This window comes from Equus przewalskii, chromosome 3 (assembly GCF_037783145.1).
Source record: "Equus przewalskii isolate Varuska chromosome 3, EquPr2, whole genome shotgun sequence".
Classification (NCBI taxonomy): Eukaryota; Metazoa; Chordata; class Mammalia; order Perissodactyla; family Equidae; genus Equus; species Equus przewalskii.
The window spans coordinates 59,480,006-59,506,656 of NC_091833.1; the positions used below are offsets into that span (position 1 = coordinate 59,480,006).

Genomic DNA, 26,651 nt, shown 5'->3' on the forward strand with positions numbered 1-26,651 from the left:
ACATGTGACCTACAATTGCACGTGCGCATGCGGTGACAAGGTTATTAGAGTGATCCTTTCATCAGACCGCCTACTTCCCGCAAATCTCAACCACTATACAGTCTGATTATTGTGCCAATGGAGGGCAACAGACAGAGCTAAAACCTAATATGTGCATACTGGGTTTAGCCTGCATTAATATTTCAGAAGCAGTTGAGCAGCTGAGAAAAACCAGCTCAGGATAAAGCCTTCTCTGCAGACAATCTACGAAGCGGCAAATCCACACCTGAAACATCCTGATCATTTTCTTTTCACAATATATATTCAAACATGGATATTCACATTTGAATTATCACAACACACCCATAAAATGATTTCCAAAATTGTGAAATGAGCATTTCAACTATACTGTCAGGATATCTGATGCATCCTCTAACCCCCATCTCCAGGGCCCACTGTCGCTGGCCACTAAGGCTCCCTGCTGACTGTCCTGGGAGGGGTCCTCAGGGGAGCTGCATCAGCCCCGCAGGCTGACATGACCAAGGTCAGCCTTATGAGGTTAAGGTCACCTTCATGACTTGAAGGCTTCTAATGACAGAGCCATCTATCTATCCACAAATAGCTCCAACCCATTTGTCACAGAAGTAACACCATTGGGAAAATGTTCCTTCATGTTAAGATACTGATAATCTGCAAAATCACTTTTAAAAATATGAATAATAGAGCCAGCCCTGATGGCCTAGTGGTTAAAGTTTGGTGCTCTCACTGCTTCGGCGGCCCAGGTTCACTTCCTGGTGGTAGAACCACAGTACCTCCTGTCAGTAGCCATGCTGTGGCAGGGGCTCACATAGAAAAACTAGAAGGACTTACAACTAGGATATACAACTATGTATTGGGACTTTGGGGAGGGAAAAAAAAGAATAATAGCATTATTACTACCATTTTTTATTAGCGCAACATTGCATTGCTTTCAAAGGACTTCATCTATTCCTAGCCATGTGTTTGGAGCTTAGCAAGTCACCCCCAGCAAGGCTCTGTGGGTGCAAGAAGTGGAAAGGCAAGTTTGAATGAGGAACCAGGAAAGAGACAGGTGTGGAGGAACAATCCCTAGAAGAGGAAAGCCTGGAGAGAGATGGAGTGGGGAGTGCAGAGCAGTGGGTGCTGAAATGGGGAGGAGCCAGGGGGCTTCATCAGGGTGCTGGCAAGAACAGAGCACAAAGACAGATTCCACCTCCTTCAGAAGTTGGATTAGACCTCAGTAGAGTCCACCCTGCAACGGACAGAGTCTTTTAGGGCTGTGGGTAAGGATTCATAAGTCTAACACTTAAACTCAACAGCATTTACCGAGCATCTATTATTTGGGAGAGAAGTGATAAAATCTCAAATGTTCTCTTACATAGCAACGGATGTGCCAACATTTTTAATACTAATCAGGTATTTCAACCATTCAAAAATTACAGAACAAACTGTGATTGGAATCAAGCTGTGGGGTTTGTTTTGTTTTGTTTTGCGGGAAAGTTGAAAATGATGAGCCTGTATTCATATCTTAATAACCATAAAACCCTCTATCACTTCTCCCTTCTTGCTGCATTATTTCTCCCGTTTCTATTTTTATTGGCATGTGGACTGGCTCCCATCAAATGAGTTAGATAAGATGGGAAGGTTAATTTATTTAAGAGAATGTGAACCAACACTGCCGGGAAAACACAAGGCACCAGTGTGTGCTGTCTTCAAAGCAAAACAAATAAAAGCCTTGGCGGAACCCAAACTGTGGTTGCCCAGAGGCTGAAGAACCCATGCTGATTTGGGGGTTTCAACATTCACAGAAAAACGGCTTGTCTGAACACCTACTGGCTTAAGAAGTTGGGCTTTCGTGTCAGATAGACTGGAGTTCAAATCCACACTTAATCCTTCGTCAGGCTGTCCCATAGAAAGTGTGTTTCCTCATCTATAAAATAGAGTAATAATAATACCTGTTTCATGGGGTTGTTGTGAGAATTAAACGAGAAGATGAAATGCTTAGAACACCCAAAGCTAATAGGTGAGAGCTTACTAGAATTATTTATTTAAAGGTGGTAGGCTAACTCATAAATCAAAGTTGATTTCTAGAGACAATATTCTACATTTGATCTAAATTAATCCACTTCAACAGAACATGCTTCGAATCTCATGAATGTGAATGCCTGGTGGTCCAGTGCAATCACCTCATGTATATTCAATGTCAAGTGCCCCCATTCTTTTATCCCACTTGCTTAATTTTAGAATGTTAATCCCAAGAAATTTTAATTCTGATAGCACCCACATCATCTGCATTTGGGGACGAGACAAAACGGTCCATGAATTATTACACAACAAGAAACGACCTCTCACCATTGTGGGGCTGTTGCCAAAATATCAAAGATAAGTTAGCCTTTTCTGAACACTTTATTGAAAGGTCTCAAAATTAAATTTGCAACTATATGACGCCTTATAAACTCACAAGTTTGCAAAGAGGAAAAATCCAAGATAGATTAAACAAAACAAAATAAATCACTATGGATCTTAAATTCCTGAACGTGAGCTTATTTTTCTGTTCATTAGTATCTCGTGGAATGACTTGGCGTTTTTGACCTCTGCCTCTGACTTTGAGACAGTGATGGACAGGGGATGAGGAATCATGACACAAAGGTTGAAAGGGCCCTTAATCCCAATACTGCCAGTCTCAGCAGGGCTCCTGCTGAATGTTCACGGGCTGCAGCCCCAGGTTGCACTTACCGAGGATTCCCACAGACCGATGTTGGTCCTCATGCCTCATCAAGTCAGCACTGTTGTTATGAGGGTGTCAGATGTGAAACTGTGTAAACAGAGTGACACAGAGGCCATTCCTGCTTAGTGACCTGTACCAGAAAGGTCTATTTTTAGAAACTGCTGCAAGTTGCTATGCCCTTGGAAAGGAGGCAGGCCACACACTATTGCTATTTTCTAACATTTCTGTGCATTTGGGGCATGTTCTAAAAGGTTTGTGAAGGAGTCCAGAGAAGATAAGAACCATCCCCAATCTCTATTTAAAGTTGAAAATCTGAGTTTTGAATATTACTTATACATCATGGCCGAAAAGAGGCATGAAGCTATTCTTTCATTTCGAGGAATAACCATGGAGTCGCTCAAATTGACACTGATCCCATCCTTTGGGGTCTGACGTGGACCAAAGAGAGAAGCAAAGATCCACAGGAACGACCTCCCCCAGCCAGAGGGAGGCTGGGAAGCACATCTTCCAACGCGGAGGGCTGCAGGCCTCATGGAGCATCAGAATCCATGCTTGGCAAGTTTGTTAAAAAGCAGGCTTCCCGCATCGAATCCGATTCAGGGAAGAGTACAGGATTTGCGTGTTAAACAGGCACCACAGCTGATTTTGAGGCAAGCTGTCTAACGTTCACACTTTGAGGAAAAACTGTTACAGGAAGAGGATAGCAACACATGAAAGATGCTGAGGACTGAGAAGGGAGAATCACTAAATAAAACACGAAAACACCAAATTATCAGTTCCCGCCATCAACGAGAAAGGAAAAGCCCTAAGATTAAAGCAAAAAAGAGCACTGGCCTTGGAGTCGTCACGTATGTCCTGAGAGAGCCGACTTGGTGTTAGGAAACCTGGCTTCTCTCCTAATTCTATGTTTCAATTTCTAAGTCCTTCAATTTCTGGGTGCTTCAACTTCCATAAAGCAGGCAGTCTCCAGAATGACCCTTCTGGGGGTCAGGAGAGGGGCTTTGCCAGTGACCTCTGACCTCCCACCCCCAGACTACAGTCCTTTACACCTACAGTCATTAGCAGGTCACCTCCCATTGCTTTCCTTTCTGACAAATTTGATTTCTGTCCAGTTTTGGTTTGACTTTCACTAGCAGGAAACATAGCTCCCCCATCCACCTTGAATCTTGCCCCCTCACCCACATCTTCTGGGCTTTGGGGCGGTAAAACTGGGCTAAAAGTAGGGAAGAAACCACTTCTCTTAACAAAGGATGGAAATGCCTCCAGCTAACAAGTATTTGCTGAGTTCTGGTGTCAGCATCTGCTCGATAACTAGTCACTGATCGGATGGAAGTGCTCTAAACCCAGGGCCGAGTTTTTTTCTTTACGTTTGTTGTCTTTATCACCACAACCTTCACACAAAGTAGAGAGGATTGTCTTCACTTCCCAGAGGAAAAAAGGGAAAGTGAGGTGAAGTCAGTCAGCCCAGACCTCAGGGTAAGGGGCAGAGTCACAAACATAGTTCTGTCAGATTCAAAGTCAGGGCTCCTCCCCCTGCCCAGCACTGCCGCTGGAGTGGGGGTGTGGGGAAGGAGCCCAGACCTCCAGGTGACAAGGTGACTGCAAAGGCCACTCACTCCAGCGAGGCTTGCAGAAGCTGGAGGCACAGAGAAGGGCAGGCCCTGCCACGGGAAGCATCCTGAAAGCCAGGCTCCCAGGACCTAACTCCCAAGTGAGGGCAGCACCAGCCGCCTTAGTAAGGGGAGGCTCAGAGCGTACTCACTTCACAGGGGAGAGAAATGCCTTCAGACCCATCTTTCTTGGTGGGGGTGCAGGTGAACAGTGTGCTCAGTTAGTGATGAGACCCGACCGTGAGGGCAGCGAGGAGGAGCCCAGCCTGCCTGGCGGGTAATGACACGATGCCTACCTTACCACACGGGTGAGGGAGACGGTGTTATTACGTAGCACCCATTTGACAGATGATGAAAGTAAAGGTAGAGACTCAACTTGTAAATAGTAAAGCTGGGATTCAAAGTCAGGCAACTGGCTCAGAGCCCGTGCTATAACCACCACGCCACTGGGGATATTTCCGTTTCATTTCACTAACATTCACTGAGCACATATCATGTGCCAGGAACCCTCCCAGGCACTGGGGACCCCACACTGAACAAAATCTCTGCCAGCAAGGAGTTTGTATTCTAATGAGAGGAAACAGAATAAATAACTTTGTGAGTGGATGTCTCACAGGCGAAAAATACAAAATAAGGAGTGTTGGGCTATGGTAAGAAGCGGGCTGCAATGTTCAATTGGCTGTACAGGGAAGGCTGACGCTCCAGCAAATCCCTGACAGAAGTGAGGAAGCAAGTCAAAAGGGTATAACTGATAAAAGTTATCATTTATTTTTTAAAAAACCTTAAGTAACATACAGCCACTAGTGAAAAGACAGATTCTCTTTCACCGTTTGCCCCTTAAGTTATGCAGGTGAAGGACAAAAGGTTATGAAAATACCTCACCCCTCTGACAATCCTACAGAGACCATTTAGGTGTCCAGGGCTTGCGGGCTCTGCTTATTTACAATCAATAAATAATAATGGCTGATCCCTAAGAGACACCTTTAAAGAAACATTCCAAAGAATCCTTTTAAAATGCTCCTTAGAATCACGGTCTTCACGAAAACAACATGGCACCTTCCCACATAAACAATAAACACACTAACAAAGCAACCGTCGTCCCCCCAGTATAATTTTACCCCTTCCCCCCACAAAGCAAACACAGCATCAGATAGGAGTTTGAGGGCAGAATAAAGAGGGAGTGAAAAAATTGCATTTTTCAAATGCACTGACAGAGTGCACTGAGCAATCTGGCAGCGTGGAGAGAGTGATGTGGGCCTCGGGACCAGCAAAGGCAGTTGAACAAAATTTTAGTGACAGGGCAAAGGCACAAAGAGGCTGGTTTTAAAGGTATAATTTTACCAACGACTAACTAGACCCTTCAAAACCGTCCCATGCTAGGGCACCAGAGGCACAGAACCATGAGGAGACCAGTGGTAACAAATCCATATTTGAGGTGGCCACTTTAATTGGCAATGGTCAAAGGAAAAAGAACCTTCGGGGTCATCTCAAATCAGATGGACCCAGCGGTTTCTCTGCCTTTGAAGGCTGAGCACCAGCGTCGGGCTCTCAGTGCTTCCAGACCTGTACTCGAAGTCTCTTCCCAGGACCCTACTAGGACACCTGTGATCTGGGAGCAGTTATAATTAAATAAGACATAAAAGTATATAACCGAGAAGGAAAGGGGACAATAAAACAATGGAACTGTCCAGAAGAGGACAAAACTGCCAGGACCTTTGAAGTCCTGATGTCCCATTAAAGATATATGTAGTGTGTGGTATTTAACAATTCTTTCCAGAAAACATTTCTCTACTCCTCACTCCCAAGAAATGGGGCACTTGTGCTAAGGCTATCCAACATGCGATTTTTAAAAATCAGGGACTGATGAAGTAAATGAATGTTCCACAAGGATAGAAAATGCTCACATGCTCGTTCCACTCTAGCACCTCTTAACATGTCTTCCTGTGGTATGTCCCATTAGACCAAGTTCAATGGCATCAAAGCCATCTTTCTTTCATGGTTTGTTTCACAGGGGCACCATCCAGAAATGACATGTATAGGGAACATGGCAACTGCAATATGATGGGCATGGTTTTACCTGCTCAAAATGGCTGGACAGCCCCAAGACATGCTGGTAAAGATGGTCTTCCGGAGCAATGGCATGTGGCAGCAGCTCAGGTCACAGATGTTCGTGAGGGAGGGCCAGAACCAGTGCTGCCGCTAGACAACCCCTCCCCCTACCCATGACCATTTATCAGCAGTAACATCACTTACTGCGCTTTTGAAAAAATTACCCCCCATATAGCATTAACGAGAACCAGAGCTCAGAGAAATGAAAGAGCAGGAGCCACCAGTGGCGCGGGCCATCCCCAGCAGACCTCTCTGACCTGGGCAGCCCTGAGACCTCAGCAGCCGGGCTCTATGCATTTGCACCTCAGTTCCCCACCATTAGCACGACTCTGCTCCACTCCTGCCTCTCTTGCTTTGCCTCTTGAGTCTCTGCCTGCCACTATCTCTATGTCCCCTTTCACTCTGCGTGTCTTTCTTCTACTTCTCAGTTTCTACCTCCTCGTTGTTTCTCTTTATCATTTCAACTTACAGCTTAAACCAGTGAGTCTCAAACTTTACTGCACATTAGAATCACCTGGGCGACTTAAAAAATGTCCAAAGCCCAGCTACGCTCTATACCAACTAAATTGAAATCTTTTGGGGTGGGACCCAGGCATGGGTTTGTCTGTTTGTGTTTTATTAACTCCCTACATAATTCCAATGTGTGGCCAAGTTTGAGAGGGAGCAGCCTTAAGCCATTTTGATTCAAGGATGCAGAATTACAAATGTTTGATTCATATTCTAAATCAGAATCATCCAAACTTATTTGTTCCGGCTGATGCGCCCACATTTAGAAATGGGGGAAAGGATGCTACCATAACTTGCGTGTGATCTCAGCTCTCAGACTTCATATCCCATAAAGTCTCAGACAGATACTGGAGTGTCACTCTTTAAGGCGCAGGCACGGAGGTGACTCCTGCTTGGAATACATTTGTCTGAAGTAAAACCATGTTATCCTAGGAATGACACCAGGTCTTTTATTATCAAACCTCCTTCGCTGGGAAACAAGACGGCATTCCTTTGTCTGTGTCTAGTGTTCAGTGCATAGCCAGTGAGCATATGTAATTCACTGAGTAAAAATAGTGGTTATCATTATGAGCTACAGGAAAAAATGTCCCTTTTCTCATTACAGTAAGAGAGTCTTATTGCATACCTCTGAGGAAACCTAATAATGTGCTACATGCATTTTCCATGGGAAGGAACAACTGGTCAGGAAATCAAATACTATACTTCTAGACAGTGACATTCAAACCTAGGGCTCCAGGGAAGCCAAAAACTGCTCTGAGTATGGTCCCAGCAGGATTGAAATACCTCCTCAAAGCATACTGAGCAAATTCCCATGATGCCAGGCCTCTTGGAAAAGTTTCTGGGGGTCAAAGGCCACTGCAGCTGCCTCCTTCCCCTCCTCTCAACCACTTGCTCAAGTGGAAAAAATGTTGAAAGGGTAAGTTAGCACAGTTCTCAGTTATATTGATTTCCCCTCTGGGGAGGTCTAATCCTGGGTCCTAAGATGGGAGGCAAACTGTACTGTGGTTTGGGATTTGTATTCACGGCCCTGGTATCTGCCAGCCCTTTGTTCAAATTAAGAACCGCAAAGAGGAGTAGAGCAAAAGGACAAGTGAAGCAATGGTAGGGGATGATGGTGGATGAGAGGATCATCACAAGTGGTAGGGAGGCAGGTGGAGGTGGGAGGTATCATGTGAGACACGAAAAGCTCCCAACAGAGAAGTCACAAGAGTCAGACTGCCCGCCATATTGGCTGCCACCACAGCTCCGCGCTCTCCTCAGAGGGTGCTGGTAAGACATACCCCCCTCCTGCATTTCCACAGAGGACTGAGCCATGGAGCACAGCCTGGGGCCCTTTTTATATCTTGAGGGGAAATTCTTGGAACTTACATGGAGCAAAAAGCTTTCTCATTTGGCTTCCTGTCCAGGTGAGGTGGAAGAGGCCACATGTGTTGTGTACACAGATGAGGACCCGCAGCTTCAAGAACACTTTTGCAAGTGCCTATAAAAAGATCACGGCTCCTTTTCTATTTGTCCTCAACTCCTACTGCCAGCCCACTTGACAGTTATATTTTGACCTCATAATTTTCCCAAGGTCGCAGACTGTGCTGTCTGAAGAACACTACATTTTCAAATGGCTTAGCCTGTACCACAGGTGCCTATATAACCTAATCAGTTCACTCAACGGAACAAAGATGAATCCTTGGAACAAAGGTGCATCAGAAGATGAAAGACATTTGCCTTCCGCAGTCTCTGGATCCTTTTCTGCAGCTCAGCCTCCCACCAATGAGCTTTGATTTGTTTCAGAATCAAAACTCTTTCTACTTAAGTTCTCCAGAGAATACGGTCTTTTTTTCAAAATCTCCATTCAGAATGTGGGCCTCGTTGGTGCTGTCCTTTAAAACTGTATTTCCTCATAGCAAAAAGGTTTTAATCAGAAACTTTAAAACCTGTTATGTTCTCATTTGCACAAACAAGTCAATTCAGTGCATTAAATAGATCAATCATGGGAGAATGGAGTCAAGTAAATTTTCATGAGCTGAGACTGTGCAATGGAAGCTCCTCATGGAATAAGGACTTAATATTTTATTACAACAAAGCATTTCCATATACACTATCTTATTTCATCCTTATAGCAACTCAGTAGGAAAAGTATTATTACCGTTCTCCATTTCAAGAAGAAACTTAGTCTCAGAGAGACTGAGCTGTGCCCACAATACCGCCGCCAGAGCACTGAGGGCTCAGACTGGAATCCAAGTGATCTGGACTTCTCTTTGGCAGGCTGTTTACCATTTCATGTCTGAGGACTGGCAACCTGGTGCTGCACAATCTGGTGTGGAGATTGTCAGTTTATAAGGAAAAAACAAATGCTTGTTATGTTCTCGAAAAGCTTCAACCCTCCTTTCAAATTCTGTTGCCTTAAAAATAGGGAGTTCTGTTCTATGTACTTTTTAAAGCTATTAATAAATTTCTTTAAACTTTAAACTGCTTTAAACTCATTAAAGAATGAGTTTCTTTAAACTGCTTTAAAATAGTGAAAGAGATATCAGGTGGTCAAACAGAGGAAGTTGTTTTAAGAATACAGATGCTGGGCCGGCCCAGTGGTGCAGCAGTTAAGTGCGCACATTCTGCTTTGGCTGCCCAGGGTTCGCAGGTTTGGATCCCGGGTGCGGACATGGCACCACTTGGCAAAGCCATGCTGTGGCAGGCGTCCCACGTATAAAATAGAGGAAGATGGGCACAGACATTAGCTCAGGGCCAGTCTTCCTCAGCAAAAAGAGGTGGATTGGCAGCAGATGTTAGCTCAGGGCTAATCTTCCTCAGAAAAACAAAAAAGAATATAGATTTTTCTTTTAAAGATTTTATTTATTTTTTCCTTTTTCTTCCCAAAACCCCTGGTACATAGTTGTATATTCTTCGTTGTGGGTCCTTCTAGTTGTGGTATGTGGGACGCTGCCTCAGCATGGTTTGATGAGCAGTGCCATGTCCGCGCCCAGGATTCGAACCAACAAAACACTGGGCCACCTGCAGCGGAGCGCGCGAACTTGACCACTCGGCCACGGGGCCAGCCCCAAGAATACAGATTTTTTTTTTAAGAGAAGACAGTCAGGCACATTGGGGGGTAGGTGGCAAAACAGTGTGAAAGATGGGGGGAGGGGGTAATGAGAATATTCTAAGAAATTATTTTCTCTCATAAACTGTAACTATGAGTTGGAAAAGGAACTGATTTGCAAAATCCTTTTTTTATTAATAGTTAATAGAGTTAATTTTGTTTCCTTCAAGAGGGCTTTAAAAAGCATTCCATTCATTACCAGATCCTTCTTTCAAGATCACTGACTTGCAAATCCTGGGCAAGTTACAGTCTCACAACTCCATCTAGACATAAAAAGGTCATAGAAATCTGACACGGAGGTAACAAGTGTGAGCCACCCGTCTCATTCCATTCCAATAATGTCATCTCACCCGTTTATAAAAAGAACTACTGTGCTAACCCTCAGAAATGTGGGAGCGTTTATTCGGGGGAGTGTGGGCCCAAGGGCTATGGTGAACCTAATTTCATCATCATTTTTGTTAGGAGGAAGGAAGGAGCTGTAAAGCAACAAATAGTTTTATTTCCAGAGGCTGATGGAGAACCCGCAGTCAGCTGGGTGCACAGAGCCACGAAGCGCGCATCCTCTAACTCCCGCGGGAAGTTCCAAGTCAGTGGGGAATCGCCTCCCATTTACCAGTTTTTCCAAGGTGAATTAAAAATCAGTCTCTTTGGGTTTTCTTGTTTTTGTTTTCTGTCTGTTTGGTCTTTAAGCATCACAAACATTTCTAAATGGAGGAAGCAGTTGGGTGCACAGCACTAGCTCATCACTCGAGGTGCCAGGAGGCTCCAAGACCTACTTCTCTGAGACCTAGATCCCCATTTTGGCCATTAGCATGTGGCCAAGGGCAAGGCCCTCCACATCTCTGGATGCAGCTCCCTCCATTCTACCTCCAGGCAGAGCCATGGGCTGAAAGTGACAAGACCCAGATTCTCACTCCAGCCCCACTGATTCGGATAATCACTAATTCTGATAATTCAGGAGCAGGAATCTGAGTCTAAACACAGGGCAAGTCACAAAGCCTGGAGGACACAAATTTTAGGCAAACCCTTATTGTGTTTTTATGAATTCAACCCTCCTTTCTCCTCAACCTCCCTTTTCCCAGAGAAACATGATCTACTCGTACTCCTTCTCCTCCTCACACACACATACTCAGTCAAATAAGAAATAAACGTTCCCTTCTTACACATCAACTCATAGAATGAATGAATGGAAAGGGGAAAAGCTGTATCAAATTTGCAGAGATGGTGGGAAGGGTGAGGAGGAAGGGACTCACTTCCCCACCCTCTGCTCACTGTTCTGAATCAGGCCCGCTGCTCCTAAGCCCAGAAAGACCATTTCCCCACCCGAGTCCTCCCACTAACTGGGATCTCCAATCACACACTGTGTTCTAGAGATTAAAATGACTTCTCACAGGCGGTAATTTACTTAACAAACATGCATTTTATTTTCAGGAGAGTTCATGCTTTAAGCACCACGCTATATACCAAACGTACATATTTCTCACTTAATCCTCACAATAATCCTATGAGGCAAGAATCAAATAGATTAGATGACTTGAGCTTTGCAAAAACAGTACAAAACATTTACCATAAAATAGACCCCAAAACATTTCTTTGCCACACAAACGAACCGTCGACACTAAACTTAAGAGTAGGATGGTAGTTGGCAAAAATAGCACCTTGATGCAGAAAGTTGGGCAGGATTTGCCAAAAATGGGGGTAGAGGAGATGAGAATTGGGCTTACAGATCCCTCGGTTACAATGTCTTTCTGATTATCTCATTCAGGACATGAATCTGAGTCTGAACTCAGGGTAAAAACACGAATTTAGATGAATACCCAGCAATTACCCCCAGTCTGTTCTGAAGGGGAAACGTAGCCTCCAATTTTTTAAATTTAAATTTCAGGTCATCTGCGAACAGCACTGAGTATTCTCGGGACTAAAAGCACCTTGCATCCCCCTCAGCCATGTTGGATTAAACCTGAAGACCCTTTCCTTTGTCTTTAGTTTCCATTCTAAATGTTACTGTTCTAGGACCTGTGTCTGACACCTATCAGCCCAATAAAGTCTCTGTTGACTTAACAGAGGGTTTGGAGTATTGACTCTTAATTTGTGTACACGTCTGCTTTCCTAATTTACAGCCTTTGCACTGTCCTTGCATTCCACAAAGGTTTTCCTGCTTCAATTTTCCTTCAGCTGGGAGATGTTTGTTTTCCATTTGGGAGGTCTTTTCTTTGGCCCATTTCCTGTTTTATCATTTCTTCTCCACTTCTCCATCACTGGCTGCAGACCTCCCCTCTCTGTGGACCCAGCAGCACACACATTCTCTGTTCTTGCAGCACCCACACCACCCCTTCACTCCCTCCTCCCGGAGGACTGAAGTCTGCCTTCTTTATGGGTCAGCAGATCTTCTAAGGTCTCTGACCCACAACTCACTTGAGACTTTGCATTTCTCTTGTCACTGTAGCCTTTTAAGAAGGTGTTTCTAATTTTGATTGTTTTTGGTCACTGGGTAAGACACTCTCAAAACTTATATAAACACCGCCACTCTGCTCTGCATTCTTGGCATTTTTATGGAGGTGGAAGCCCGCTGACTTGAGGTGTTGCCCCCACCCACCTAAAACTAACTTTAAGAGAAAAAGAGGCAGGTACAGATGGAGCTGCGGATACAAACATTTTCACTACGCAAATATTTTCTCCAGGAAACAGACCCCTCAATTGCGGGTCCAGGAAGCCACTTCAATCTCTTCATCAAAGTATAGAGATCACTTAGGAAAAGAAGGAAAGCTAATAAATGAAATATCATGCCACCCTGTTATGAATAAATAGAAGGAAATGAAATCTTAGGGTATGACATGTGCCGAGATATAACAGTACATTCCTAGGAAATAGAAAGTGACAGCTCTACCAAATACAAAGCCAGACGAAGCCAGAGCTGAGGGGCTTCTGCCTAGTTCTCGGAAACTTAGGGAAGAACGTCCATCCATGTCTACAAGGCTTGTTCAGAATCCCCATCTCTAAGTATGTGTGAGAAGGAAAGACAGCCTCCTTTTCCTCAAACTCTGAGAGTTCCACTATAAAAATCAACACATAATAGAGGAGATGAGACATATTCAAAAGGCATCCTAGAGGAACTGTTTCCCACACCAAGAGCACAGCGTAGGGACTCTCCAGGAACCTCACTGATCACATTAGCATATCTATAGAAAGAATGTGTCAATCAGAAAGGGGATTTGGGGTGGAGGCCAGAGAAGAAACGAGATTGGAGAGGAGCACTGTGGCAGCGCGATCCTCTGCGTCCAGAGGGGAAAGTGCCCTGACTCACCAGCGCGGGTGTCTAGCCGCCTGACAGACGTTTCCCTCAATGGAATGACGGGCCATCTGGCTGTCAGAGCGATGCCAGCACACACTGGCACCTCAGACCCACTCTCTTCACTCTGCGTCTGAGATCACCACGCAACCTCCTGACCTAATTATGGTCAGACTTCCTACTTAGTTTTCCTGTGGAGATAAACTATTCTGATTCTTGGTCCACTTAGGATACTTGTTCCACTTAGAGCTGTCTTCTTCAAAACAAGTTAATGCATTGACATTCTGGTGTCTATCCTTCAATACCCCGTGAGTTTGGATAATGTGAATTAACATTCTTAAATTCCAAGAGCTCCTGGGCACTGTCTTGACCAGTTCTGTACCTATAAGGCTGGGGACTAGGCCCTTAATGGTGGTAAATTCACCTAGATAATAAGGGGCGGGAGGAGCTTCTTGATAACCAGGCAGCCAGTATACTGGGCAATATGGCAATACTCCTCCATATTACCACATGCCTCTCTCCAACCAATACAGCATAACAGTGATCGAATATTGCACACCTACTATGTACTTACACTTTATTCATTAAAAACTCATAATGCCCTTTTGAAGCAGGAATTATTATTTCCATTTTATAAATGAGGACATTCAGGTTTAGAGAGGCCCAATGGCACACAATTTGCAAATGATAAGACCAGATTTCAACCCCAGACTGTTTCCTATTCTGCTAGAAGTAATTCTAATCTCATGTCACCATCAACCACAAGGCATAACCAGAAGCCAGCATGACTTCTTTTGATAGCAGTGTTAAAAAGAAACAACAGGCTCAAAATGGAGTCACTTGTGCTAAGCAAATTAAGACTTAATTCCTAACCTAACTGCAGTTACAACTTTCCCCAGGAATGTAGTATTAACCAGTCAGTGTGGAATTTTCTGGTCAGCACTAATGAGGCAATCCTTTCCATCTCCCAAAGGAAGATGAGTTAATCTGCCACATAGACCCCTTCCGTCCTCCACTGGTAGGTTACTGAAGGCTGAAATACTCTTTTTCATTTATGACTTCCTTGTTGTGCCTTTAAGAAAATCTTTCCCTTTGTGTGGCCCTTTGGAGCTCCACTCCACTTGCTAGATGGGATACTGCCCAATTCGTGAGTCATTCAATAAACTCAACTAGGTCTTTAAAATTTACTTGGTTGAATTTTTGTTATTTAACAGTAGGAAACAGAGCAGCCCTCTCCAGAGATTAATCTATCACCAGATAGATTAATCTATCAAAACACGTCGGGAGTGTAGATTCTACTGTCAGTCCTCAACAGATAAATGCAAGTGTTCAAAAGTTGGGCTTTGGGTTCCAATGCCAAAGTGAATTCAAACCTTTCAACACTCTTCTGGACACATGAATAGGTCTAATGGTTTTGCACCTTCCTACCCATCTGAGAAATCAACCACCACGTTTGGGGTGACTGCTTGCTTTACTGAAATCTTGACCCCTAAGGAATGGGCCTATGCCTACAGTTGGCCAATAACAATATAAATAATAGCAGCATCTGTCGTTACCGTGCAGAGTATTTCATTTAATCTTTCCAAACACCTTGGAAAACAGATATTTTAATCCCATTTAAAGAGGAGCAAACTGAATCTTCAATGAGGTTGAGCAATTTGCCCAAGGTCACACAGCTAAAAGATGACAGCCCTGGAATCTGAACCCAGGTCTGATCTGACTCTGATGTCTATGCTTTGAGCCACTCTGCATCACTTGCCACCAGAGAAGCAACATCTGGTTAGCTGGCCCTGAAGAGAAACCAGACAGCTCAGAACACTGCGGGGAGTCAGGAGGGCCTAGGGACACCGTGGGACCACACCCACAGCTGTGTTTTTGTGGTTGGGAGGAGCTGCTGTTCCCCTGAGCAAGGGCTCACTCAGTAAGGTTTGAGGAATGAACAAATGCAGGAGTGAATGGTCCCAAAATGGACTATCTATGCAGTGATGAGAAGACCAGCTTACTTTTCCCATCTTGAAAATGGTGTGGTTTCATTAACGACTCCTAAAGTTCCAGCCAACTTGAACACTCTCAAATATTATAAGATTTAGTTGCCATACAAGGCAGCTGAAACCCGATTAATGAAGAAATATCCAAAAAAGCAAAAATAAGGCTAGGGCTTAGTGGGTCAAGGTATTGACGCTCAAGTGGGATGGTGAAGTAGAACCGGGGGCATCCAGATTGTTTTCCGGCTCTTCCACTTATCAGCTCTGCCACCTTCAGTAACCTCTTACTACAAAATGGGGACAGTGACAGATCGCTATCTCGCCCTGTTCTTGTGCAGAGTAAATGAGCTAAAATATATAAAACACCTGGAGCAGCTTGGTTTGTAATAGTGATTAAAAAAAATTAACTCCCTTCCTTTTTCCATAAGTAATTCTCCCAGCAAGAGCTGGTTTCCTGGGAGCAGAGGACTTCCTACTTTAAGGCATCAAAACCAATTACAACCCAACTGTTTTCCAACAAAGGAAATACCATTATCACAACCCGAAAAACAAAACTAAAAAGGAGGAATTTGCTTGTTTTGATGACGGCGGTGGTGGAGGTGAGGCTAGTGGAATGCCACCTAAAGCTCCAAGCCAATTGCTTTCTCTGGTCCCACAATAAGACAACGCTTCACAGAGCTCTGACCACATCTGGGATCAGGGTCACTTTTCATCAAGCCCAGAAACTTAGAAAGTACACTGAGGTGGAACTCCGCCAAGTCAACTGCTGGGAAAGTCAGTGTTTCAAAAGAGGAGTACTGTCTGAAATGTCGTCACCCATCTTCCTCCTCACGTGCCACAGGATGGGCAAGAAAAAAGAGAAAATGTCGGGGTTGGGACGCACAGGATCCACACCGCGAGGTTTAAGAAACAAGCTCCCCAACCCAGCGCTCTCCCCGGAGGTGGTGCGGGTGTGGGGTGGGGGGAAGAGTGGGGCGCTGCCCAGCCTACCTGCGCACCACCAGCCTGAGGGTCTTGTAGGATCCTTTCACCAGGGAAACGGCCTCCCTTCTGGAGCTGCTCAGCGCGACCTCGTTGATGTGCACCACCTCGTCCCCGGCCCGCAGTTTGGAGCTTACCAAGTCTGCTTTGCCCCCTTCTTCGATCTGCTCCAAGAGAAGAGAGAACCATGCGTGAGCAGCCCTGGGCCCTGCCTGGCCTCCAGCAGAGCTCCACAGACCCGCGGCGACCACGCCCCGCCCGCGCCCAACCTGAGGGGAGGCTGCAAGAAGGCAGGACTGCCCTCCTGTCTTCCCACCCTCTGGCACCCAGCCCCCTGCCTCCCACAGAGGGCGCTCAGCAACAGCAGCTGAGAGGATGAAGGAGCTCAGTTTCCATCCAAAAGCCGCTATCCCACGGCGCTCACGATCCACCCCCTCCCTTTGCATCTTCAACTCCCAAAGTCCACTCAAAGCAACTGTTTTATTCCTTTAGAAGTTGAGTTCTTCTTACCTCACTTTTTGCTCTAAAATTATAATCCATTGGACAAATAAATTGTGGTACACCCAGACAATGGAATATTATTCAGCACTAAAAAGAAACTATCAAGCCATGAAAAGACATGGAGGAAACTTAGATGCATATTACTTAATTTAAAGCATGTGAAAACACTACATACTGTCTATGGTTCCAACTATGTGACCTTCTGGAAAAGGCAAAACTAGGGAAACAGTAAAAAGATCAGTGGTTGCCAGGGTTGGGGGGGGAGGGAGGGATGAACATGTGGAGCACAGAGGATGTTTAGGGCAGTCACTGCTCTGTACGATACTCTAAGGGTAGACACAGAAGGTTATACAGTAGAGCGTACAAGCCAAGAGTGAACCCTGATGTAGGCTATGGACTCTGGGTGGTAATGATGTGTCAGTGTAGCTTCATCGATTGTAACAAATGTACCTCTCTGGTGGGGGGTGTTGATAACGGGAGAGGCTATGCAGGGAGGCAGGGAACAGGGGGATATGGGAACTCTCTAATTTCCACTCAATTTTGCTGAGAACCTAAAACTGCTCTAAAAAATATAGTCTATTAAAAAATTACAATTCATTTAACAAAGTGATTCAATACTTGTTTTATGCCAGAAATTGTTCCAGGTGCTAAGGCTGTAACAGTGAACAAAACGGACAGAAACCCTTGTGCTTGTGGTGCTTAGGGTAGAGGCCGGGAAGCAGTCACTAAACATAACAAGCAAGTAACTGATGGAAGATGCTAGAAGTTGAGGATGTGCTTCGGAAACCAACAGAGCGAAATAACGCTCGACCCAGAGCCACATGCCAATGGATGCTTGTGGGATGTCAATAATGATGAAAGGAAATAAAAAGGAAAAAATAAAATGGAAATGAAAAACAAGTAAAACTTGACCCATATTTTCTCTTTTTTCAGTAATTACTCTCCAGAATTGCCCACATGTTCAAAAACTTTTAATAGGTCTTAATATATATATAATGGGCCAAATTCCTATAATGAGTTTTTAAATTTGGTCCTTGCTAGCTTTTATCTTAATTTTACGTATTACAATCATGTATGCTAAAATCAATACTTTATTTGGCACTTAACAGAGAGGCATTAAGGTGAGGTGGTTAAGAATTCAAGGAGTCTGAACAGACATTTTTCCAAAGAAGATATACTGCTGGAAACAGGCACATGAAAAGATGCTCAACATCACTAATCATTAGCGAAATGCAAATCAAAACTACAATGAGATATCATGTCACATCGGTCAGAAGGGCTATTACTAGAAAAAAAAACAAGAAATAAGTGTTGGAGAGGCGTGGAGAAAAGGGAACCCTCATACACTGCTGGTGGGAATACAAACTGATACAGCCACTGTGGAAAACAGTACGGAGATTCCTCAAAAAGTTAAGAATAGAACTACCATACAATCCAGCTATCCCACTGCTGGGTATTTATCCAAAGAACATGAAAACACTAATTTGAAAATATATATGTACCCCTATTTTCGTTGCAGCATTTATTCACAATAACCAAGGCTTGGAAACAACCTAAGTGTGCATCAACAGATGAATAGATAAAGAAGATGTGGTATATGTATACAATAGAATACTACTCAGGGGCTGGCCCGATGGTGCCGCAGTTAAGTTCGCGTGCTCCACTTTGGCGGCCAGGGTTCTCTGGTTTGGGTCCTGGGCAAAGACATATCTACTGCTTATCATGCCATGCTGTGGCAGGCATTCCACATATAAAATAGAAGAAGATTGGCACAGATGTTAGCTCAGGGCCAATCTTGCTCAGTGGGAAAAAAAAAAAAAGGAGGATTGGTAGCGGATGTTAGCTCAGAGCTAATCTTCCGCAAAAAAAAAAAAGGAGGGGCTGGCCCCGTGGCCAAGTGGTTGAGTTCGTGCACTCCACTTCAGCGGCCCAGTGTTTTGCTGGTTCAGATCCTGGGCATGGACATGGTACCGCTCATCAATCCCACATGCCACAACTAGAAGGACCCACAACTAAAAACATACAACTGTGTACCAGGGGCGCTTTGGGGGGGTGGGAATAAAAGGGAAAAATAAGATCTTTTTTAAAAAAACAGAATACTACTCAGCCATAAAAAAAAGATTAAATCTTGCCATTTGTGACAACATGGATGGACTTTGAGGGTATTATGCTAAGCAAAATAAATCAGACAGGGCAAGCCAAATGCTATATGATTTCACTCACGTGTGGAAGATAAAAAACAACAACAAACAAACATGTAGATACAGAGATTAGATTGGTGGTTAAAAGAGGGGAAGAAGGGAGAGGAGAGGGCAAAATGGGGAAAAGGGCACATGTGTACAGTGACGATGGCAATTAGACTTTGGGTGGTGAATACAATGGTAGTCTACACAGAAATCAAAATGTAATGGTGTACACCTGAAATTTATATAATGTTATAAACCAATGTTGCCATAATAAAAAACTTTTACAAAAGGGTTAGGGCCTGGCCCCATGGCCAAGTGGTTAAAGTTCTGTGCGCTCCACTTCCGCAGCCCAGGTTTGCAGGTTTGGATCCTGGGTGCAGACATACTCCCCTCACCAGCCATGCTGTGGTGGTGTCCCAGATAAAAAGGAGAGGAAGTTTGGCAACAGATGTTAGCTTAGGGAAAATCTTCCTCAGCAGAAAAAAAAAAAATAGATAGAGGAGTCAGACCCCCTAGTAAGAGGAAGTCACTTATTCTCTGTAGGCTGCAGACTCCTCATCTATGAAGTCAGGGATAATCATTGCACCCACCTCACAGAGCCACAGCCAGGGTTACTGAGATAAGCCATGTGAATGGGTAAACACAGTTCCTGCTTGTGGTAAGATTTCAAAAGTGGTAGCTATTGTTTTCATAAATCCTATATCATGAAGCTATTTCCATTCATAAACTATTCTATATAACATCTTGGTATGAATGTAACGTGGTGTGTTTAGACATCCTCTATTGATGGTCATTTCCTCCTGCCTTTCTCCCCTTTTCATCCTACCAACCTTCCCTCCCAACCTTCTGTAAAGTCACTTTTCCCTAAATAGACTGGGCTGCTCTGACCTCAAGGCCTTTGCCCAGCTGCTCAGGTTTTCCCTCTACCTGGATGGCTCCCCTCAACCTGAAGGAGCCTTAAGTCGCCTATAAAGACTGCAATGCACCATTGTGGTTAAGAGCTGGTTCCCTGGAACCAGACTACAAGGCTCTGTCACTTACTAGCCGTGTGACCTTGAGCAGGTTATTCAACTTTGTTGTGCCTCAGTTTCCTCTCCTGTAAGATAATACTACTTACCACAGAGATTGTTGTGAGGATTAAGTGAGTGCATCCTTTACTGAAGAAGCAAGTAAAGAGTTTAAACAATGCCTGGCACATAGTACGCATTCAATGAAAGTTAGCTCTAATTACTACCCATCCTTTGAGGCCAATTTCAAATCCTGTCTCCTCAAAACCTTTCTAGCCTCTCATCAATAGCCACCCCATCCCCTCGTACCTGCAATCTGTCCTTAAGATGTAATCCCTCTTTCGCCTATTTTCAGAGAGTCAAATGAATAAAATAAGACATAAACTGTGAAGAGACATCTAAGCAGTTTATTATTTTTATACTACTTCAACATGCCGCTTGTCGTCATCACACCCTGTCTTTTGGCAGAAATATTTATGTGCCCACATTCCCTGACCACAGTCCCACCCTGTCCCCAGCTTGGGCTGTGAGCTCTTTGAAGACAGGAACCATGACTCCATCTTTACTTACCCCAGAAAGCCTTCCCAGAGCTTTGCACATAGGACCTCCTCAGAAAATACGGGTTCACAAGTCAACAAGTATTTACCAAGCATCTGCTTGCGCCAGGTATGGAGCTAAAAGCTGGCGCTACAAAGATGAACACCACAGAGATGGTCCTGCTCGAACTGCGGTGTGTGAAGGTGAAGCCTCTTTGTGTTACTCGCCCACATTTTCAATAGGATGAGAAGGAAACGAGACCTAGGAAATGATCAACTTCTTATGAAAAAAAGGAAGTCAAGAAAGCTCACTTGTGTAGTTTATATCATGTCCTTCTTGTGACTGATTTAACGTGAAAGCAAACATCATGAGGAAGAATGTCATAGAAGGAGTGTCCTTGTTGTTCACTGGTCTCATAAACTATTTCTATAACCCTTTGAATTTACAAAGTTTCTCATCATCTCTTCAATTTGCACAGAACATTTTTAGGTTAAAAATACTTACTTTTAAAAAGTCAATTAGTATAATTATTTATAAAATTGAAAAAAGTGGGCAGCAGGATGATTTTTGGAATCAGTATTTATTTATCAAACACTAGTTGGGCACCTATTATATATTTTGATTCTCAGATCTCTCCATACTCTCTCTTAGTAATTCATGCTGTCTTGGAGTTTTAATTATTACCAAAGGTGACTTTTAGATCTTTTCTCTGACACGGATCTTTTGCATAAAGCCCTTATCCTATACTTTCAGGGTTTTTTCCTCTTCCTCCTTTGTTCCTCCAAATACCCCTCCTTCATCATGAAACTTCTCTTTATCGACCCAGACAGAATCGCTCTCTTCCTCTCTAAATGATCTCTACCTCTCTAAGAAAAGCCACATCACTCCCTTTGTTGAGGGTATTGCTGCTCATGTCCCAGCCCGTCTTCTAGCTTTTTAACTCCTTGAGATCAGAAACTTAGTGAACACACTCACTCCTTCATTTATCCACAAATACCTTTTGAGCATCTCCCATGTGTCAGGTACTGTTCCGGGCCTGGGGAAATGTCAACGAAGGAAACAAACTGTATTCTCTCCAGAGTTTACATTCTAGCGTATATTTTAAATATCTCATATCTATGTATTAAAAAACACACACATTCACTGAGGTAGGTCAGAGAGGCCACAGTGATAAAAACAAGGCTGGATTCTTTCTATTCTTAGGGGGCTGAAATTCACCCATATAAAGAACTCTCCCTGGGAGGTCCGGCAATTTCTAGGGAATCAAGGGAACCCTGGGAGGTTAGCTTGGTCCTAGGATTCATCCAGGGGGTCTACTTGGAAAGGTAGAGTCCCAATAGCCCCAAATGAGGCCTTGAATTGAGTAAGTTGGGCACAAAGTGTAGACCCGTCGTCTAACTCATTTCAGCTAACTGGAGTAAGGGCTGCTTCATCAGTGTGTGGATTGCTTTGGCCCTCATGTTCCCTTCCTCCTCCTTTGCTGCTGCTGGTCCTTTCACAGTCTTTCTATTTGGTAGCATCAACGTCAGTGGATATTCTATTTGCTGGCCACTCAAGTAATAAACTTGGCTGCCAAGAAAGTTGAAGCTATTAGCTAAAACAAGGCTGGGAATTACTTTAATCCATATGGTTGTCTCCATTGGTTATCACAAATGATAAACTGCAATACTGAGGTGCTTTTGCTGTTGCACTGGTAACAACATAATTGATTTCAAGGTCCTGAGGCTAACTAAATGCATATATCTTAAGTTTATGTCAATTATTCATTCAGTTTATCTAAAATCATTATTATGACTTTTAAGAAAATATTTACAAAAGATTTAACAATAATTTCCTTGAACTATTCATCAAAGGAGATTACACTTCTTCTAACCCCAAGCCCTGCTGATACTGTCTGTCAACAAGACTCAGTGAAAAACGAAGCTTATTATTTTAAACCTTTGGACCAATACCTGAGTGGCTAAAGGGGTCACTGGCATTGTTTGTCCAACTTCACCTGCATGGAATTTACTTATTCCAAGAATGTGATTGTCAACAGGTTAAATGACTTCAGATAATACACCATAATACAGATAGTACAGATAATACAACTGGGTGGGAAATCCCTAAGCTAGGGACTAGAGAGAAGGTGAGTATACATCTGGAAAATTAACATCCTTCTTCCCTTCTCAAATCCGAAATGTATCCACATGTATGGGATTAAATTGATTTTGCCTTGATGACCATGTGAGGGGTTGGTTTTTGAATCATTTATAGCATTTTACATTGCTGTAAATTCAGCACCTAACATAGTGCCTGCACCTAATAGGCAATTCATAAACATTTGTTGAACAAATCTGGGGACGCTGACTTTAAAGAAATAAATACAGTGCTGGGCGATCCATGTGCTATGACAGAAATGCATTCAAGATATAAGTATAGGCACAAAGCCGGGAGTCGTGTGTGCCCATGTCAGCAGCTGGAGATGGCATATGGAGGGGCAGGAAGCCAGGCCCGTCGCCTGCCCTCTCCCTTAACCCCTCTGGCTCAACCTAAATGAGGAAGCGTGAAGCTGCCATTTGGGCATTGGTCCTGTGCTCTCTTCTCCAGGGTTTGTGCCCTCCAAGCTCAAATGCTTTGACTCTCTGCCTCCCCAGCTCTGTTCTCCGTCTTATGTCATCATAGCAGCGTTACTGTGAGCATAAGCATGCCATTGGCTGCAACCTAGTGACCCTGTTACAATCGCAATTAGATCAGGTCACACCCCTCTGCATGACCCTCCTCATCACACTCAGAGTAGAAACCAGAGTCCTCCCTCTGCCCCAAGGCCCCTGCTGGGTTTGGCCCCCTTACCTCTACCTCCTCCTGCTCCCCTCTTGCTTGCTCAACACTAGCCCTGAGCCTCCCCATGGCATGTGGAGTATGCCAGGCCCACTCCCCCCTTAGTCCTGGTACCAGCTGTCCCCTCAGCCTGGAACACTTTTCCCTTGGCTAACCATTTGCCTTTCTCACTCACCTCCTCCAAGTCTTGACACAAATTTAGCTTCTGGAGGGGGCCTTCCTGATCTCCCTCTAAAATTTCAACCTCCCCTAATACTACTTATCTTCCTTCCTCCCTTTATTTTATGTTTAGTGCTGAAATCATGATCAAACTCGCTATGGTTTTTACTTACATATCTTGTTTGTCATCTGTCTCCCCACTAGACCATCAGTGCCCAGAGGGCAGGGATTTGGGTCCTTGTTCACTGCTCTATCCCCAGTGCCCGGAAGAGTGTGGGGCACATAGAAGTGCTCAACATTTATTGGATGAATGAGCGGATCCTCATCATCATTGCTGCCAGTTGAGTGCCTTTTCAGTTCCAATAACTTTAGCGCATCATCTTAAAAGTCACAAAGACTGCATTAGCCCTGAGCTAACATCTGCTGCCAATCCACCTCTTTTTGCTGAGGAAGACTAGCTCTGAGCTAACATCCGTGCCCATCTTCCTCTACTTTATACGTGGGACGCCTGCCACAGCGTGGCTTGCCAAGTGGTGCCACGTCCGCACCCAGGATCTGAACCGGCGAACCCTGGGGCGCTGAAGTAGAGCGTGCGAACCTAACTGCTGCGCCACTGGGCCAGCCCCATATCATCTCCTTTCTATATAAATGCAAACACTAAGGCTCAGAGGAGTCAAACAACCTGCTCAAAGTTGCAGAGTCAGTGAAACAACAGAGCTGGGACTGGAATTCAAGACTCTGACTTCAGAGCCCCCACTCTCCAGCCTGCCGCCTCTGAGAGTCCCCCAGATCTTTTTCCACAGACTAACACTTCACTTGTCTGCCTAATCCTTCAAGTGCCCAAGAAACCTGACACCCAGTAATTCTGTGTTCTGGCCCTTCTCTTTCAGAGATCCTAAGAAGACTGAAGCTATTATGTGAGCTCATAGGTCAACAGAATTCACAGCTTACACATGAGAAAAAGAGTTGGCATGCACTGCCACCGGGGCAGGGAGATGGCCTTGCCACAGAGAACATCAAATGACTTTCATTTATGTGCAATTCTATTTGGAGTTTTAATTAAAATTGAACTCATCCTGTAGAAGTCTACCACAATTGAATTTCACCTGCATTCTAATGTCTAAACTCTTGGATGATTTTTTTTCCTTTCCTGACTACTTTCATTCCTGGATGATGATGAGGTAGGAGCAGGGGAGGAAGGCGTAATTCGATGATTCACAGTTGATGCAGCATGACGTGCAATTTGTTAGCTGTTTTGTGCAGTTGGTGATTTGGGGAGAAATAGGTTCTCCGTTAGTGCAAAAATTCTATTTACAACAATAAGCAAAAGACAGAAAGATAGAAAGATAAGTAGATAAAGAAATATATTAAGAATCTCTCAAACAAAGCTTTTGAGTCACTGGGGATTATCATTACTCACAACCTGCTGGGTAGTCTTGATTTTAAGCTGTATGTAAAGTGGGGAAATAAAGCAAAATAAATACAAGTTTCCCCCAGGAACTATATCTGGCTCTCAGGTCCTATGAAATTAATAAGCGTTTTTTTGAACCCAGGACTAACTGCTGGACTTTACACAAAACAGAGAAATATCCCCAAGAGTTGCACTGAGTGACATGAGGGTACAAACGTGAGGCCTCTGTTCTCCGCACTTGTTTCCCATCTAACTCCCAATCATTAGGTTTACGCGGTTGAAAATTCCTTTTTGGGGGAGTGTATTGTAGTAGAAAAAAGAGCACTGGGTAAGGAGTCGGGAATCCTGTGCTCCAGCCCTGACTCTGGCCCTTTTCAGGCCCCAGATGAGTCTCTCATCTATAAAATATGGGTAATACTGTTTGCTGTGCATTATGATGAGACAGGGCCGTAGAAACAGCAATGGGTGTTTCTCACACTTAAAATAACCTACAGGGAAAATTCCATAGTTTTATTTTAAATTGAAATACATATACAACAGTTACTATTAAAAATTATATAATCACTTTCATTAATTTCTAAATAGGAGGTATATTATTTCTTTTCAAAAGTTCGTAATCTGGATGGAAAGCCCAAGAAAGGAGGTGGAGACAGTGTGGCATTTAAAGACAGGAGCACTCGATTCAGACCAACGTGGGTGTCAATCTCATGTAGATTACTGGGTGATCTTTGGCAAAATATGCATCATCTCTGAGCATCCATTTCTTTAGCCTAAATACAGGATCAAGAAGACTCACCACGCAGAGCTAGTGTGAGATTACATGCACTAACACCTAGAAGTTTCCTTACCCAGAACAAGGGCTCCATAAATGTGTGTTTCATGAATTGTGGGGTTTTGTGGTTTTATTTAATAAGTTTAATACTTTTCTGACTGTTTCCACCAGAAGAATATATGTGTTAGTGACTGCAGAGACAAAGGAAAGAAATTTGCTGGGAGAAGGAGAAAGGTTATTTCCTTAAAGTCAAAGAACAGGAGGTAACTTGATTTATGAGTGAAATAGGAGACAGTGTCGCCTTCGGAGGGAAGTTTCTATTTCAGAGAGAGGTCCCAGGGCAGGAAGTTACCAGTGACACCCTATGGACCATCCAAATGAGCTGCAGCCCCAGAAAACCAAGACATGCCCACAGTCCTTGATTTACTGCTCCCTGAGAGGAAGGAACTGATCCCTAGGCTAGGATAAAAGTCAGGCTTCACTGAAACCACCTCAGTCATTCAGCTTTCCTCACTGCCTGAAGAAAATTCACAGACCCCGTCTCCCCCAAGGTGGTTGACACCAAAAAAACAAGTTTGGGGGTAATTAAAAAGTTGAGTAGTCTGTATTTATTTCCATTTGTTTATATCGACCCTGCCTCATCTTACAAAAGATTCGAGGCAGCTCCTTGTGAATACAAAAGAACAAAGGAAATAGTTGAGGGAATCTGAGCAAAAAGGAAAAAAGTCATAAAATAAAAGCCAAGGATAAGATTAAGTGCAAGAAATGCACTCTATGCATGGGGATTCCCATTATCTGAGTGTTCATTATCCAGATCTCCACAGTTACAAGGTTTCATAGAGACGCAGAGTCCTCATAGTTCAAAAATATTCACTAGTGCAGAGACCAGCTTTGAAATAAGGCCCCACTCAAACAGTCTGGCACCAGCCTCTATCTCCTGCCAGTGCCTCCATGTCTTTGT

General features: G+C 43.9%; 1 protein-coding gene across 4 annotated transcripts in view; it reads right to left on the bottom strand.

Moving 5' to 3' along the window:
- Nucleotides 1-26,651, bottom strand: part of SHROOM3 (shroom family member 3) — a 249,737-nt gene that overhangs the window by 175,377 nt on the left and 47,709 nt on the right. For all 4 annotated transcript variants that reach the window (XM_070614572.1, XM_070614570.1, XM_070614571.1 and 1 more), the window contains exon 2: nt 16,307-16,461. In XM_070614572.1, coding sequence (XP_070470673.1) covers nt 16,307-16,461 — 155 coding nt within the window. The remainder of the gene's footprint in view (nt 1-16,306; nt 16,462-26,651) is intronic.